This window comes from Triticum urartu, chromosome 7, assembly GCF_003073215.2.
Source record: "Triticum urartu cultivar G1812 chromosome 7, Tu2.1, whole genome shotgun sequence".
NCBI lineage: Eukaryota > Viridiplantae > Streptophyta > Magnoliopsida > Poales > Poaceae > Triticum > Triticum urartu.
This window is the reverse complement of record NC_053028.1, coordinates 650,965,366-650,979,168: the sequence shown is the minus strand read 5'-3', so window position 1 is coordinate 650,979,168 and position 13,803 is coordinate 650,965,366. Positions and strand designations below refer to the sequence as shown.

Sequence of the window (13,803 nt, the reverse complement as noted above, 5' to 3'; positions counted from 1 at the left end):
CGATTCATTCGGAAAATACGCGGTTGTTTTCTAGGTTATTCATTTGGGAATGACCTTCATATGAGTTCGGTAGTGTTTTATATTGGAATGGATTATTGAGGACCAAGGAGTATTTTTTTACCCCAATTATCATATGTCTATAACGCCTCGTTTTCCTCCTCTAACCCTAGACGGTTAGGGCAAAAATTACACTCCAGACTTCATTGGCGAGGTTGTGGATTCACCATCCCTCTCCCTGCCGCTCCGGCGGCGGCAGTGGGGAGGCGAATCCTAATGCCTTCGCTCCAGTTAGTAGTTTAGCGTATGATTTTTTAGTCCTCGCAGGCATGGCGCTCAGACGAATGGCAAGACTTCTTCTTGGTTCCCATCCAACTCGAGTGAGCTCCAGCATATATTCCTGCTGTCTCTTAGGGGCGATGAGGTTACGGTTCCTCGTCATGTAGTGAGATTTGGTGTCACATGCTGCAAATCTATGCAAAGGTTCAACGGCGATGACAGCGGCTCCAGGGCGCTGGTCCTTAAAGGCAAGTGCACGGAAACTTCCTGGCTATCAAGGTCAAGCCCGCTCCGGTTGAGGAGTGGCGACAACGGTGCGTCGATGGCTCATTCTGACAAAAGTAGTGGTTCGGTGTTCTCGAAATCTCAATGTAATTTTTACTATGTTTAAAATGCTTTTTACTTCCAACTTTTATAATAGATTTGATCATTTTCACAAGAAAAAGTGTAACTTTTAATGGGAAAATAATTTGTATTACTCAAATACAGGGTTACATTCAACGCGGCATTGTTCAACGACATCATCAGGTCCAAGACCCTAACCAAACGACAGTGCGTTTTTTCTTTGAGGGGAGCGACAATTGTGTTTTGACATCTACGGAAGTTCGCCAAAAGCTGGAAAAGCTGCAATGGAAAGGAAACAAGAAAATCCAGCTATGGGTCCAATTGACCCAGCTTGACATGGTCACATTACATCAAACCTTCCCATATAAAGGACTCCCACCTTTAACGACATGAATCCACGTCAAGTGTTTCACGCGGGGGATACTTTCGGGTTTGACGTGGCGAACATGGCGGTAAGATGCGTACATGATGGTGTTTCAGGCGCCCACAAACCTTCCCCTAATTTATGTCAGGTTTAGAAAAAAAAGCAGACGCATTCACGGACAAATAAGGATTCGTGTTGGATGATAAATGATGTCTACACACCTTGTTGACTATCATCAACAAGGTCAAGCCAGCTCCTGTAGAAGAGGCAATAGCGGCGCGTCGGCAGCTTGTTCTGATGGCAGTAGTGATCATTCGGTGGTCTCTAAATTTTGAATTTTTTTGTTATATTTGAGATGTTTTGTATTTTCGATGAACTTTTGAACTTTTACAATAGATTTGATTGATCCTTTTCACAGAAAAAGGTAATTATTTTTGCCAGAAAATAATTTATATTACTAGAATATCATGGTTAAAATCGTCGAGGCATTGTTTGACGACCTCAGCAGGGCCAGGCCCTAACCAAACAACAGTGCGTTTTTTCCTTTAGAGGAACGACAACAACAGCGGGGTTTTAACATCTATGAAAGTTTGCCAAAAACCAGAAAAGCCGCAACACAACGGAAACAAGAAAATCCAGCCGTGAATCCAATTGACCCGGCGTCACACAGTCACATCACATCAAACCTTCCCATAAGAAGGCCTTCCACCTTTAACGACAAGTTTCACGCGGGAGATTTTTTGGGTTTACATGGCGGTCAGGTGTGTACATAGCTGCGTTTCAGATGCCCGCAAACCTCCTCCAATTTGTGCCCGGTTTACGAAAAAATAGATATATGTAGACGGAAAAATAAGGGTTCGTGTTGCATATATATATATATATATAATAAACTACGTCTACACACCTTGTTCCGTAGTATTGCAGACGTTTTTGAGGAGGACGCCCTAGCCTTTGCACATCTCATATCACACGTTCCCATAAAAGGATCCCTCGAAAAAGAAAGAAAAGAAGAGGAGATTCGTGACGCGGTGGCAAAGAAAATCCAGCGGTGGATCCAAATTGTCCCAGCGTCACACGGTCACGCCGCATCAAACCTCCCCATAAAAAGGCCCTCCGCCCTCCCTCCCGTCGCCCCCCACCCAATTTCCTAATCCATGGACGCCAAGCCCGGCGCGCCCGTCCACGAGCCGCTGCTCGCGGCGGCGCGGCCCGGCAAGGACGCGGCGGACGACGATGGGGCGCGCCAGGGCCTCGCCGCGGCGGAGGTGAAGCGGCTGGTGCGGCTCGGCGGGCCCATCATCGCCAGCTGCATCCTCCAGAACGTCGTCAACATGGTGTCCGTCATGGTCGTCGGCCACCTCGGCGAGCTGCCCCTCGCCGGCGCCTCCCTCGCCACCTCCCTCGCCAACGTCACCGGCTACAGCCTCCTCGTACGTGCCATTACGCCCCCCTAGTCCCCATCTATTTTATTAATTCTTCCGTGCCCTCGGCTTGGAGACAGCCGGTTGCTGATTGATTAATCTGGTGGGCTGCAGACCGGCATGGCGACGGCGATGGACACGCTCTGCGGCCAGGCCTACGGGGCGCGGCTGTACCACCGGCTCGGCGTCTACAAGCAGCGCGCGATGGTGGTGCTCTCGCTCGCCTGCGTCCCCATCGTCCTCATCTGGGCCAACACCACCAGGATCCTCGTCTCCCTCGGCCAGGACCCGGCCATATCGGCCGTGGCCGGCGAGTATGCGCGGTGGATGATCCCGTCGCTCGTCGTGTACGTGCCGCTGCAGTGCCACATACGGTTCCTGCAGTCGCAGAGCATCGTGCTGCCCGTGACGGCCAGCTCCGGCACCACGGCGCTCTGCCACCCACTCGTCTGCTGGCTGCTGGTGTACAAGGTCGGTCTGGGGAGCAAGGGCGCCGCGCTCAGCAACGCCGTCTCCTACGGCATAAATCTGGTCATACTGGCTCTGTACGTCAGGCTGTCCAGCACCTGCAAGAACACCTGGAGCGGCTTCTCCCGGGAGGCGTTCAGGGAGCTGCGCCAGTTCACCGCGCTCGCCATGCCGTCCGCCATGATGATCTGGTTGGTACATACTCCAAAACAAAAGAGAAATTTTAGTATTTTCTTTTCTTCTCTGGTATAAATTACTGTATTTTTGACTTGCAAGTTGGAATAATTACTGCCTGTGCATGTGCAGCTTGGAGTGGTGGTCATTTGAAATCCTTGTGCTTCTCTCTGGGCTTCTGCCCAATCCTCAGCTTGAGACATCAGTGCTGTCAATATGGTAAGCACAATGTTCTCATCATGTTCATATCATTGCGTGATTTAAGCTTCAGAAACTAAATACACCTATATATATATAGCTCCATCTCTGTACTGTACTTAGTTGCTCCCGTTTGCAGCCTTAACACAGGGGCTCTCCTGTACATGGTACCACTTGGCCTTTCCTCTTCTATCAGGTCAGTTGTAATTCCCCAACACAAAAGACCAATTCTGAATCCAATGAGTAACATTATGATGTCCCATCATATATGTGGTACAGTTAGAATTTTGATAAGTCCAGTATAATCTTGTTTATCTACTCAGCTGATTCTTGCTCTTTTTCTCGTCCATAGCACGCGCGTCTCGAACGAACTTGGCGCTGGCCACCCAGAAGCAGCAAAGCTAGCGACGCGAGTGGTCATGTACATGGCCTTATCTGTAGGATTGGTGTTAGCCCTGACCATGGTCTTGCTGCGGAATGTTTGGGGGTACCTGTACAGCAATGAGCAGGAAATCGTCACATACATTTCCAGGATGCTGCCCATTCTCGGAATATCTTACTTGATAGATGGACTCCACAGTTCTCTTTCAGGTACATAGTCTTCATTGTTCTACACAGCTACTTCTGAATATATATAATCAGCAATCCATAAGAGCAAGAGCTAATTTATACAATTAACTAATACCATATTTTCTCAACTGTAAAGGAGTGCTTACCGGCAGTGGCAAGCAGAACATTGGCGCAGCAGTGAATCTCGGTGCATTCTACCTGCTAGGCATTCCCTTGGCTGCGATGCTTGCATTTGTCTTCCACCTAAACGGAATGGTAGGAACTTCTCCTACTCAATTATTTTACCTGCCATTGAATTGAATGGATGTCCTGAAATCTGAAACTGATATGCTTCGACTAGGGTCTCTGGCTTGGCATCGTTTCGGGCAGCTTCACCAAACTGGTGTTGCTTACATTTATCGCGTGGTGCATAGATTGGGAAAAGGAGGTAAATATAGCAGACCTACCAATCACTAGGAGCAGTTTCATTCTTACAGTTTACTCTGAAGACAGGACAATGTAATGTGTTCTCTCTTGTTCATCCGATTCAGGCACTAAAGGCACAGGACAGGGTCTTGGCTTCAGCTCACCTACTTCCAGTAGCGTAGCAACGTGAAGCATCGATCACGTGGATACACCATAGCACTTGCGCGTTGATGAGGCCTTCTTCAGCAAGGACGACGTATGGTCCTCGGATGGAAAACAGAGCAGATCCTCAAACATGAGATCAGCAGGCAGGCAGGCATGATCCAGACATTTTGGCAGTTGTATGTTTGGTCGGATTCATTCTTGCGGTAAGCGTGTAACTGAGCTCTTGCTATAGGAGACAGTTTGTGGGTAAGCAATGCGCGGCGAAACCATTGTAATCTCCACCCAATTTGATCCAATGATGTTTGTTGTGTGGCATGTTGAGATGCATATATCCACTATGCAGCTTGGGGGGCGTCTGGAACACATAGCAACTGAAACTGAATATGATTGATTTGAAGAACTTGATCAGTTGCAAGCTACTCCCTCCGTTTCTTGTCCCATATATTCAACCTTGTTTTATGCGGCTCCGTAGCATAGCACGGACACCTTACTAGTAACATTGCAGGATGATCTCCAAAGCATAATAAAGCGGAGATCAATTCAGACGTTACCTCCAGGCCTGCAAGATACTCCATGCATTCACTGTTATAACATGTTCTAGAGTAACTTAAACTGATTAGGACGTATATAGACACATTTAGTGTGTTTGTACACTCATTTCAGTCCGTCTGTAGTCCATATTGAAATAATCAAAATATCTTACTCCCTCCGTTCCTAAATACTTGTCTTTCTAGACATTTCAAATGACTACTACATACGGATGTATGTAGACATATTTTAGAATGTAGATTCACTTATTTTGCTCCGTATGTAATCGCTTGTTGAAATGCCTAGAAAGATAAGTATTTAGGAACGGAGGGAGTACTATATTAATGGCCAGAGGGAGTAAACAAAGACCATGGCAGCACTTCTAACTCGAGCTATTCGAGCTATCAAAATTGGATGACAAGCTGTTCAGACGAAAACTACTCCAGGTAATTAAACAGAGAGATATGTGGCTGCAGGCTGCAGCAGAGCGAATCATGTCTGAAAACTACGAACCACCTTACGTTAACACTGCAAACTTGCTCTGCACACATTAACTTTGTTGAAATCTTGGACACTTGAGGGGAATTAGATAGAATAATTAAGTTTCTAATACTACTAGCACATGTTTTTAATAGAAAGGAACATATCATTCATTAATTTCTTCAACGGAACGAGGCATTGCAACTGTCACAAATCACACACTCATATTAGTAAATTTAGATAGACTGACAGACATCACCATACACAAGTTTCTACTAGAGCATATGCTAGGCGTGACAAGCATAGGAATCCTTAAATCTTGGATCTCTAGCGCCTGCTGCGCTTCAAATTTCTCCCACGGGCAGACTTGAGGAGGTCTGCCAGCACCAAAGGGCAGCTGGCCTCCAGGTGCTTGTACCCCTCCGTCGCCAACACCGCATCAAGAACCGCAGTAGTGCTGACAATGAACTCGATGCACTTGGCCTTGAGCTGCGAGCAGTTGTGCTGTTCCGCCAGAGCGAGAGTCGTCGCCGCGGTCTCGACGGTGATGCCATGGGAGAGCTTGCTTTCGCAAATCAGCTTGAGCCTCTCCAACCCGTACCTGTCAGCACCCGCAAGCAGATGCTGGGCCATTGTCGCCACCTGCTCGACCTGTGGATCAAGCTCGGGCACTGTGTCCGTGTAGATGAAGTGCAGCATGGCCCTGAATGCTGACGCCTCCATGTCCTGCACCTCTACACGACGCGAGCGCTTCTCCTTCATTGCTCCAAAGAATTCCGCCATGAACACAGGTGACCTTGAGGCAAGTATTAGCTTGTGCGCAGCGAAGGACTCGCCGGACACGATGAAGGTGACGTCAGCGCCCGTCCCGCTCCGCAGGAGTTCGCGGAGGTGCTGGTGCAAGTTAGTGGGCGGCGGCGGCGCGACCACTTTCTCGTCTGTGATTGTTGGTACTGGTAATTGCCTGAGCACCGTGATGGCGCATTCCACAGCCAAAAATTGTCCCTGAGGTAGCCGGACTCTGCCAGATCGTGCATCTCAATGAGCACTACTGCAGGTGCAGGTGAGTAATCCTGAGGACTCAAGAATTGATGTGACATGCTCTTTTCTTGGGATGGTCCAACCACGCCCCTCTGGTCTATCAACCGGCAGCCTAAAGTCGCCTTCACGGTGTAATTCTTCTTGCTCGTTCCGGGTTCACCGAGGAACGCAAGCTTCACTGCAACCCACCTGGAGCAATAGTCCCAGGACGATTTCCCGTCGACAAATTTGGACTTGGTCGACTTCCGATACAAAGGTTCGTTATACTCATAAGCGATCCCGAACTGCGAGGTTGCAGGATACAGCTGAATTTCCCACTCGTAACCATCGACAATCCATCTGGATTTGATGCAATCGCCACTGGACGTACTCGCGCTGTAGCCGTCGATCTTGAGGACCTGCACCAGGCGCGTGGCATCAGTGAGGTTCGTGCATGCACTAGCCATGGCGAAGGCTGGGCAGCGGGCGCGGTGGATGGTGGATCGAGGGGAAAGACTGGGATGCCGGCGCCGTGAGCTCGTGAGAGAACGGCTGGTGTTTGCTGGGAGAGATGGAGTACATTTTGATTTTATACTGGGCTGGCGATGTGAACCGGCGACGGCTCGTGGAGAGGGAGAATCCGTAGCGTACCGATGCACGTTGGAAGTTGAAACAAACAAAGTGATCAATCAATACAGAATGCCAACAATCACCGCTCGCATGACCACTTTAGCTACAATTCAGTCAGCTGAAATTTCACTTTTGCGTCAGTCAATTTTGTGACCATTAGATTTTTCTTTAAGATTCGTGCTGTGTATTGTTTCTTTTTTTAGACAATCTCGCGAAGCTTTATTCAATCCGTCACAATGTTTACAGGGACGAAAGAAAGACCTTCCGGATGGCCCAGCCATACATGACGCCCAGGCCCTAACCTTAATGCATGCTTCGCTAAATTGTGAGCCTCCTTATTGGAGCTCCTAAACTCATGAACTATGTTACATGAAATAAAAGAAGGAATAGATAACTTAATTTCCTCTATGATAGCACCATAAGCCGATCCACTCCCAGATTTGATATCAGCCACCACGCCTTGGCAATCCGACGCTAGATGTATTCGGTGCACATTCAAATCTTGAGCTAACGCCAAACCTTTTCTGATCGCCATTGCTTCGAGGGTAGCCGGATCGCCTTGGTTTGTGAATACTATCGACTCATTGCTTCGACAGATCGCCGCGACTGCTCCATGTCGCCCCCCTCTGCCCACTGCAGCATCCACATTAATTTTCATATAGAACTCCGGTGGAGCAAGCCATCCCGTGCCTCTGGTGGCCGCGATCCCTCGATTCATCTTCGTCGGAGTCGAGTCCTCGATCTCTCCCAGATATGTGTTTACAAAGCCATGAATAGCAAACGGGCTCTTGAATATATCTTCATATATCGTCTTCCGTCTCGCCCCCCATAACGCCCATAGCGTTGTCGCGCATCTTACGAACTCATCTGACGAAAGAGTTTTCTCCATGGCAAATATCCACTCCTTGGCACTATCCTGTTGATTGAGACTTAGCTGATCCAAGATGATATCAGTTGAAAGCGCCCAGGTGCTCCTAGACATAGGACAGTCCAGTAACGCGTGCCTCCATGAGTCATGTACTCCACATAATTTGCAAGATGATGATGTAGACATATTACGCCTATATAACACAGCCGCCGACGGGACAGAATTTCTTGCCAGACGCCACAGGAAAACCCTAATTTTCGAGGGAACTTGCACCTTCCACAAAGACTTCCATTCAGCTCCTTCAGCTTCTAAGTTTGATGTGCCCTCCCTGCCTTTGAGCCAAGCCTCTCTGTTTTGTTTGGTTCGCACTAGCATACGGTACGCCGAGCTTACCGAAAAGTGACCTCTTGGTTCCTCGCTCCAAGCCCAAAAATCTGAGAGCCGTCTAGTGCATAACGGGATTTGAAGAATTGGTTCTGCATCAAAAGGAGTGAACACCGTACGAACCAGCTGCTCATTCCACACTGCCATCGATGTTTCTATTAGTTCTGCCACACGTCGAGGGGGGTCCGGAACCAGTGAAGTAATGGGCCTTTTGTAACTTTCCCTTGGTATCCAGTTATGAGCCCAGATGTCCATGTTTTCTCCATCTCCTATCCTTCGAATGATACCTTGCGCTACTACATCTCTCCCATCGAGAATGCCTCTCCAAATTTGTGAAGGACGGGAACCCAATTCTGCCTCCAATAGTGATCGATCAGGAAAATATAAAGCCTTCAATATTCTAGCACTCAACGACTCCGGATCATTCAATAGCCTCCAAGCTTGCCTTGCCAAAAGGGACAAGTTAAAAATTTCCATATCTCTAAATCCCATGCCTCCCATATATTTTGGCATTGTCATTGTATCCCACGATACCCAAGCTGGTTTCCTTCTTCCGTCCTTACAACCCTACCAGAACTGTCGGATTATTGATGCGACACTCTCACACAGTCCTCTCGGGAGCCTAAAGCAAGACATAGAATATACTGGGATCGCCTGGGCTACTGATTTTATCAGAACTTTCTTGCCTGCTGCAGACAGTAATTTTCCCATCCATCCTTTTACCTTCTCCCACACTCTGTCCCTCAAATACTTGAAAGTACCATTCTTTGAGTGTCCCACTTCCGTTGGCATGCCCAAGTAACGATCATTTAGAGACTCATTATGCACCTGGATTTTATTCTTCACCCCGTCTCTGATTGTTTGAGAGCACCCCTTACTGAAGAATATAGATGATTTTGCATTGTTTACCTTCTGACCCGAAGCCTGACAATAAGTTTCCAACAAGTTTGATATCCTCTCTGCCCCCTGCACACTCGCCTTAAAAAGCAACAGGCTGTCATCTGCAAATAATAGATGGTTAACGGCGGGTGCCGTGGGTGCCACCTTAATACCTGCCAACAATGACGATTGTGAACTAGATTTCAAGAGGCACGAAAGGCCCTCTGATGCTATCAAGAAAAGGTAAGGGGAGATGGGATCTCCCTGTCGTAGCCCTCTGGAAGGTTTAAATTTCTCAAGCTTCTCTCCGTTGAAGAGAACTAAAAAAGAGACACTAGAGATCATCGTCATAACTGTGTTAATCCAGATCTGTGCAAAACCCAACTTGCCCATGATGGCTCTCAAGTAGTCCCACTCTAGCCTATCATAAGCCTTCATCATATCCAACTTTAGTGCACAAAAGCTGTTATTTTTAGACTTCTTTCTCTTCATGAAGTGTAAACACTCATAAGCACATATGATATTATCCGTGATCAATCTCCGGCACAAAAGCTGTCTGTTCTTGAGATATGATGTCTGGTAACACTTGCTTCAGTCTGTTGGCCACAACCTTCGATGCTATTTTATACAAAACGTTACATAAGCTTATTGGTCTAAATTGTGAAAGGAGAGTGGGGCTGTTCACCTTCGGGATAAGTACCAAGACTGTTTCGCTAATGCATTCGGGGCTTTCCTCCCCTCTCACTATCCTTAAAACAATATTAGTCACATCATCACCGCACGTGTCCCAATGTTTCTGATAGAACTGCGCAGGGAAACCATTAGGGCCAGGGGCCTTAGTTGGGAACACCTGAAAGAGTGCCTGTTTAACCTCTTCTTTTGTATATGGAGCACAAAGCTCCTCGTTCATCGCTGCTGTTACCTTACATGGGACATGTTCCAACACCTGCTCAACTCCTTGCACCCCTTCGGACATGTAGAGGTCCTGGTAAAAATTATTCACCATTGATCTCAACTCAGCTGGGTCATCTTCCAGCACACCCTCAAGAGCCCTCATCATATTTTTCTCCCTCCGTAGACTAGCCCGAAGATGGAAAAATTTTGTATTCTTGTCGCCCGAGGAAAGCCATTCAATTCCGGCCCGCTGTCTCCACATGATCTCTTCGCGATGATAAAGCTCCACCAATCTTTCATTAATCTTGATCTCCACATGCGTTGGTGCCGTGCGCAACGGATCCGCTCATAGTTCATTGAGCTTCTTTTTTAGGTCTTTGATCTCCCGTCTCACACTCCCAAAAGACGTCTTGCTCCATCTGGTAATCCCCTTGGAAACAGCCTCCAGCTTATCATGTAACTCATGAACACTTTCACAAGGCCCCATAGCTGACCATTCCTCGCTCACCGCCCCACCAAAGCCTTCATGTTTTTCCCACATGGCCTCATACCGAAAACTCTGTGGTGGTTTTGCTTCTCTTGCTCGACCAAGGTCTAGGAGAATGGGACCATGATCCGAGGTAGCAGCCACCTGGTGGTCCAAACCTGCTGAAGGGAAACGAGCCAACCACTGAGGATTGGCCAAAGCCCTGTCTAGTCTGCACCTTGTATAAGTCCCTTCGGCCACCTTCTTCTGAAAAGTCCAAAATCTCCCCTTGTATCCAATATCCATCAATATGCAAACATCTGTGGTTTCACGGAAAGCTTGGATCTGTGCATTACTACGTTGTCCAACCCCGGCATACTCGCTTGGACGTAGAACTTCGTTGAAATCTCCTATACACAGCCAAGGCAACGGGCTCAAAGTGCTTATGTTTTTTAACACTGTCCATGTTTGATGACGCAGGTGAGTCTGGGCCTCACCATATACACATGTCATTCTCCATAAATCCTCTCCGGGTTCCTCGACAGAAACATCAAGATGATAACAAGAGTAACCCAAAACATCAACCTTTATTTCATTTTTCCAAAACAAACCTAAGCCACCACTTCTACCTTGACTATCAATTGCATAAGCTTGGTCACAACCCAAAGTACTTGCTAAAGCTTCTACCCTAGATCCTTCAATCTGTGTTTCAACAATACATAAAAGGGTAGGGGCAAATTTCCTCGCGAACTCGCGAAGTTCTTGGACTGTCGCGGCGTTGCCCGCCCCGCGACAGTTCCAACAAAAGATACTCATTGGGCCCGGCGGCGCTCCTCAAAGGAGCCCGCCAAATTCTTCACAGTCTTGTTCTGATCTTCTTTCTCCTGTTCCTCCATCTTTGTGCGCTTCGAATCTCTTGTCGGTGGTGGGCTAGTCACACTATTTGCAGTTGCAACTATAGCCAGCTCGTCACCCCGTAGCATACCTCTTTGCTCTTCAAGCCTCAAAACTGCGGTGGAAGCAGACTCGGGCCTCTCTCCCCTCTTCCTGCTGGGATCATCCATCATCATAGCCGCAGCCGTATCATCTTGTTCTTCCCCTTCTCTATAGAGATCGTCACCAACCGATCCCTTCCCAGCGTCCCGAGTGCTCGAACACCCTCCTCTTCTTCCTCCACGACGACCTCGTCCTCCACCAGGGCCGCTACCTGTCCACATCGTCCAAGAAGCACAGAGATCTCTGAAGACTAGGGCTGAATTTGGGTGGACACCATCCCCATGTTCTTTGTATACATGTCCCAGATGACCACAAACAGCGCACCAGTCCAGGAGGCGCTCATACTTGATCCGATAAATCTGCCTCTCCTTGCCCCTAATTATTGAAACAACATTCTTCAGAGGTTTTTGGACATTGATCTTGACCCACACGCGGCAAAAGTTACCAGCAAAATCATAGGATGTCTGCTCCACATGTAACACTTCTCCCACCTTGCCAGCTAGCGAAGGAACCAGATGAGCATATAGTGCCGGGACGTCATGTATCTGGATCCAAATATCCAAAGTATCAAGCTTAACCCTGGATGGTTGAGTAATACCATCGTATGGGGTAATAATGACAGTGTTCCCCCGAAAATTCCAGGGCCCCTCCTGCATGACTCTTTCCCAATCCCTCAAACAATTAAACTACAAGGTGTACATATTTGATTCAAGTGGTTTGAAATTCACCGGATGGGCGAGATCCCAAGCAGCTCGCATGTTCCGGAAGAACCATCTTTGGCTGTACTCCCTATCGATGTGCACACGGGCTATTGACAACCATCTTGCGGCATCTTGAGGAACAGCAGTCTCGTCGACCACTACGTCGTCCATATCCTCCTCCTGGAGCCCTAGCTCCTCCATCATCCTCTCTATCTCTGTTGCGGACGTAGAGCCGTCGGCCGTGGCCGACTTGCTTCCAGATTCCGCAGCCATCGTCAAACCCTTACCTGATCTCGTCAGCACCGGGTATGAACAGCAGGAAACCCTAAACCTAGCCACCTGGGATGGAGAGAACATAATCAAGGCCGGGCAGTGCTACGAGGAGCACCCCTTGATCAGCCCGAATCGGTTCCCTAGACCAGATCAACCGGTAGGGAAGAAGCAATCTCAACGACGGCTAGAATCGCCGCCGAGAGGAGAAAACCCTAGCGAGAGGGAAGACTTCGCGGTGCTGTGTATTGTTTCCTGACCTGTCTTGTTTGTGGTGTGGGCCTTTTCTTTTTTTGACTGACCCTGTCAGTCGATTTCCTTCTGGGCTGAAGCCCACTAACTGTGCAATCCAGCCCTCCGCTTTCTCCTTTCGTTTTTTTAACATTTTCTCTGTTTATGTGCTTTTGCTTTTGTTTTTCAGTTTCTCTTTGTTAGTTGGTATTATTTTTATTTTTTTGATATTTTTTGGGGTGTAGGGTGAGTGTAATGTACACACATAAATAATTTGCAATATGTGCGAAAATTACACTACTATACGATTATTGTTTGCGTACTAAAAAAGTGTAATTTAAGAGCGAAGTTGTGTGCAAGTTTTGCAAACTTTAGTTGTTATTTTTTTAATGTGTAATAATAATGCTACTAATTCATTCTTCCTTGTTTTTATTTATTTATTTATTTTTTTTTCTTTTTAAAGGGTAATACTAATGACACTAATTTATTCTTCCTATTATCTTGATTTAGTTTTAGTTTTATTTTATTTTCTTCTTCTTAAAGTGTAATACGAATGTTAATAATTCATTATTACTTAGAAAACCTCATTATTTTGATTGTGCTCTAGTTTTTATTTCTTTCTTGAAATGTTTTGTATTTTACTTTTTTAGTATTATTTTATTTCCTTTAGTCTTTAATGATAATACCAATGCTGCAAATTCATTTCTTCTCAGGAAACATCCTTTTTGTGCAATTACACTTTTATGTTATTATTCCTGCATATTATAAAAATGAGCAACTTCTATGCAAATTGTTTGCAGAATATTTCATTATTTGTTTTATTATTTTCAATTCCTTTCTTCTTAACGGGAAACCAATGACACTAATTCATTGTTTCTTAGAAAACTTCACTATTTGTTTTTTAAGTTTTTACTTAATTTTCTTTATTCTTTAAGGGTAATACCAATACTTCTAATTCATTCCTACTTAGGAAACTTTTTTTTGGTGAAATTTCACTATTCGTGCTTATTCTTGCATATTATAAAAAAGCGCAATTTCTATTCAAACCGTGTGCAAATTTTGTCATTATT

The 13,803-nt window shown here is 46.6% G+C and overlaps 1 protein-coding gene and 1 pseudogene across 1 annotated transcript; one reads left to right on the top strand and one right to left on the bottom strand.

The window, feature by feature from the left end:
* The first annotated feature begins 2,121 nt into the window (after window positions 1-2,121).
* LOC125521581 (protein DETOXIFICATION 16-like) lies at window positions 2,122-4,831 on the top strand. The gene is made up of 8 exons (XM_048686641.1): window positions 2,122-2,415; window positions 2,521-3,065; window positions 3,181-3,267; window positions 3,386-3,442; window positions 3,599-3,837; window positions 3,953-4,071; window positions 4,157-4,243; window positions 4,347-4,831. Exons 1-8 carry the CDS (start codon window positions 2,140-2,142, stop codon window positions 4,401-4,403), a joined length of 1,467 nt encoding a protein of 488 aa, XP_048542598.1. The 5' UTR covers window positions 2,122-2,139; the 3' UTR covers window positions 4,404-4,831.
* An 890-nt stretch (window positions 4,832-5,721) lies between these two features.
* On the bottom strand, window positions 5,722-6,881 carry LOC125519296 (annotated as a pseudogene).
* Window positions 6,882-13,803: the final 6,922 nt, after the last annotated feature.

What these genes read in the sequence shown, in the direction of transcription:
- LOC125521581 (XM_048686641.1), top strand. Translation starts at nt 2,140, where the DNA reads ATGGACGCCAAGCCCGGCGCGCCCGTCCACGAGCCGCTGCTCGCGGCG. An exon ending in TCACCGGCTACAGCCTCCTC is followed by an intron (nt 2,416 to 2,520) that starts GTACGTGCCATT and finishes GGTGGGCTGCAG; the next exon opens with ACCGGCATGGCGACGGCGAT. An exon ending in CCGTCCGCCATGATGATCTG is followed by an intron (nt 3,066 to 3,180) that starts GTTGGTACATAC and finishes GTGCATGTGCAG; the next exon opens with CTTGGAGTGGTGGTCATTTG.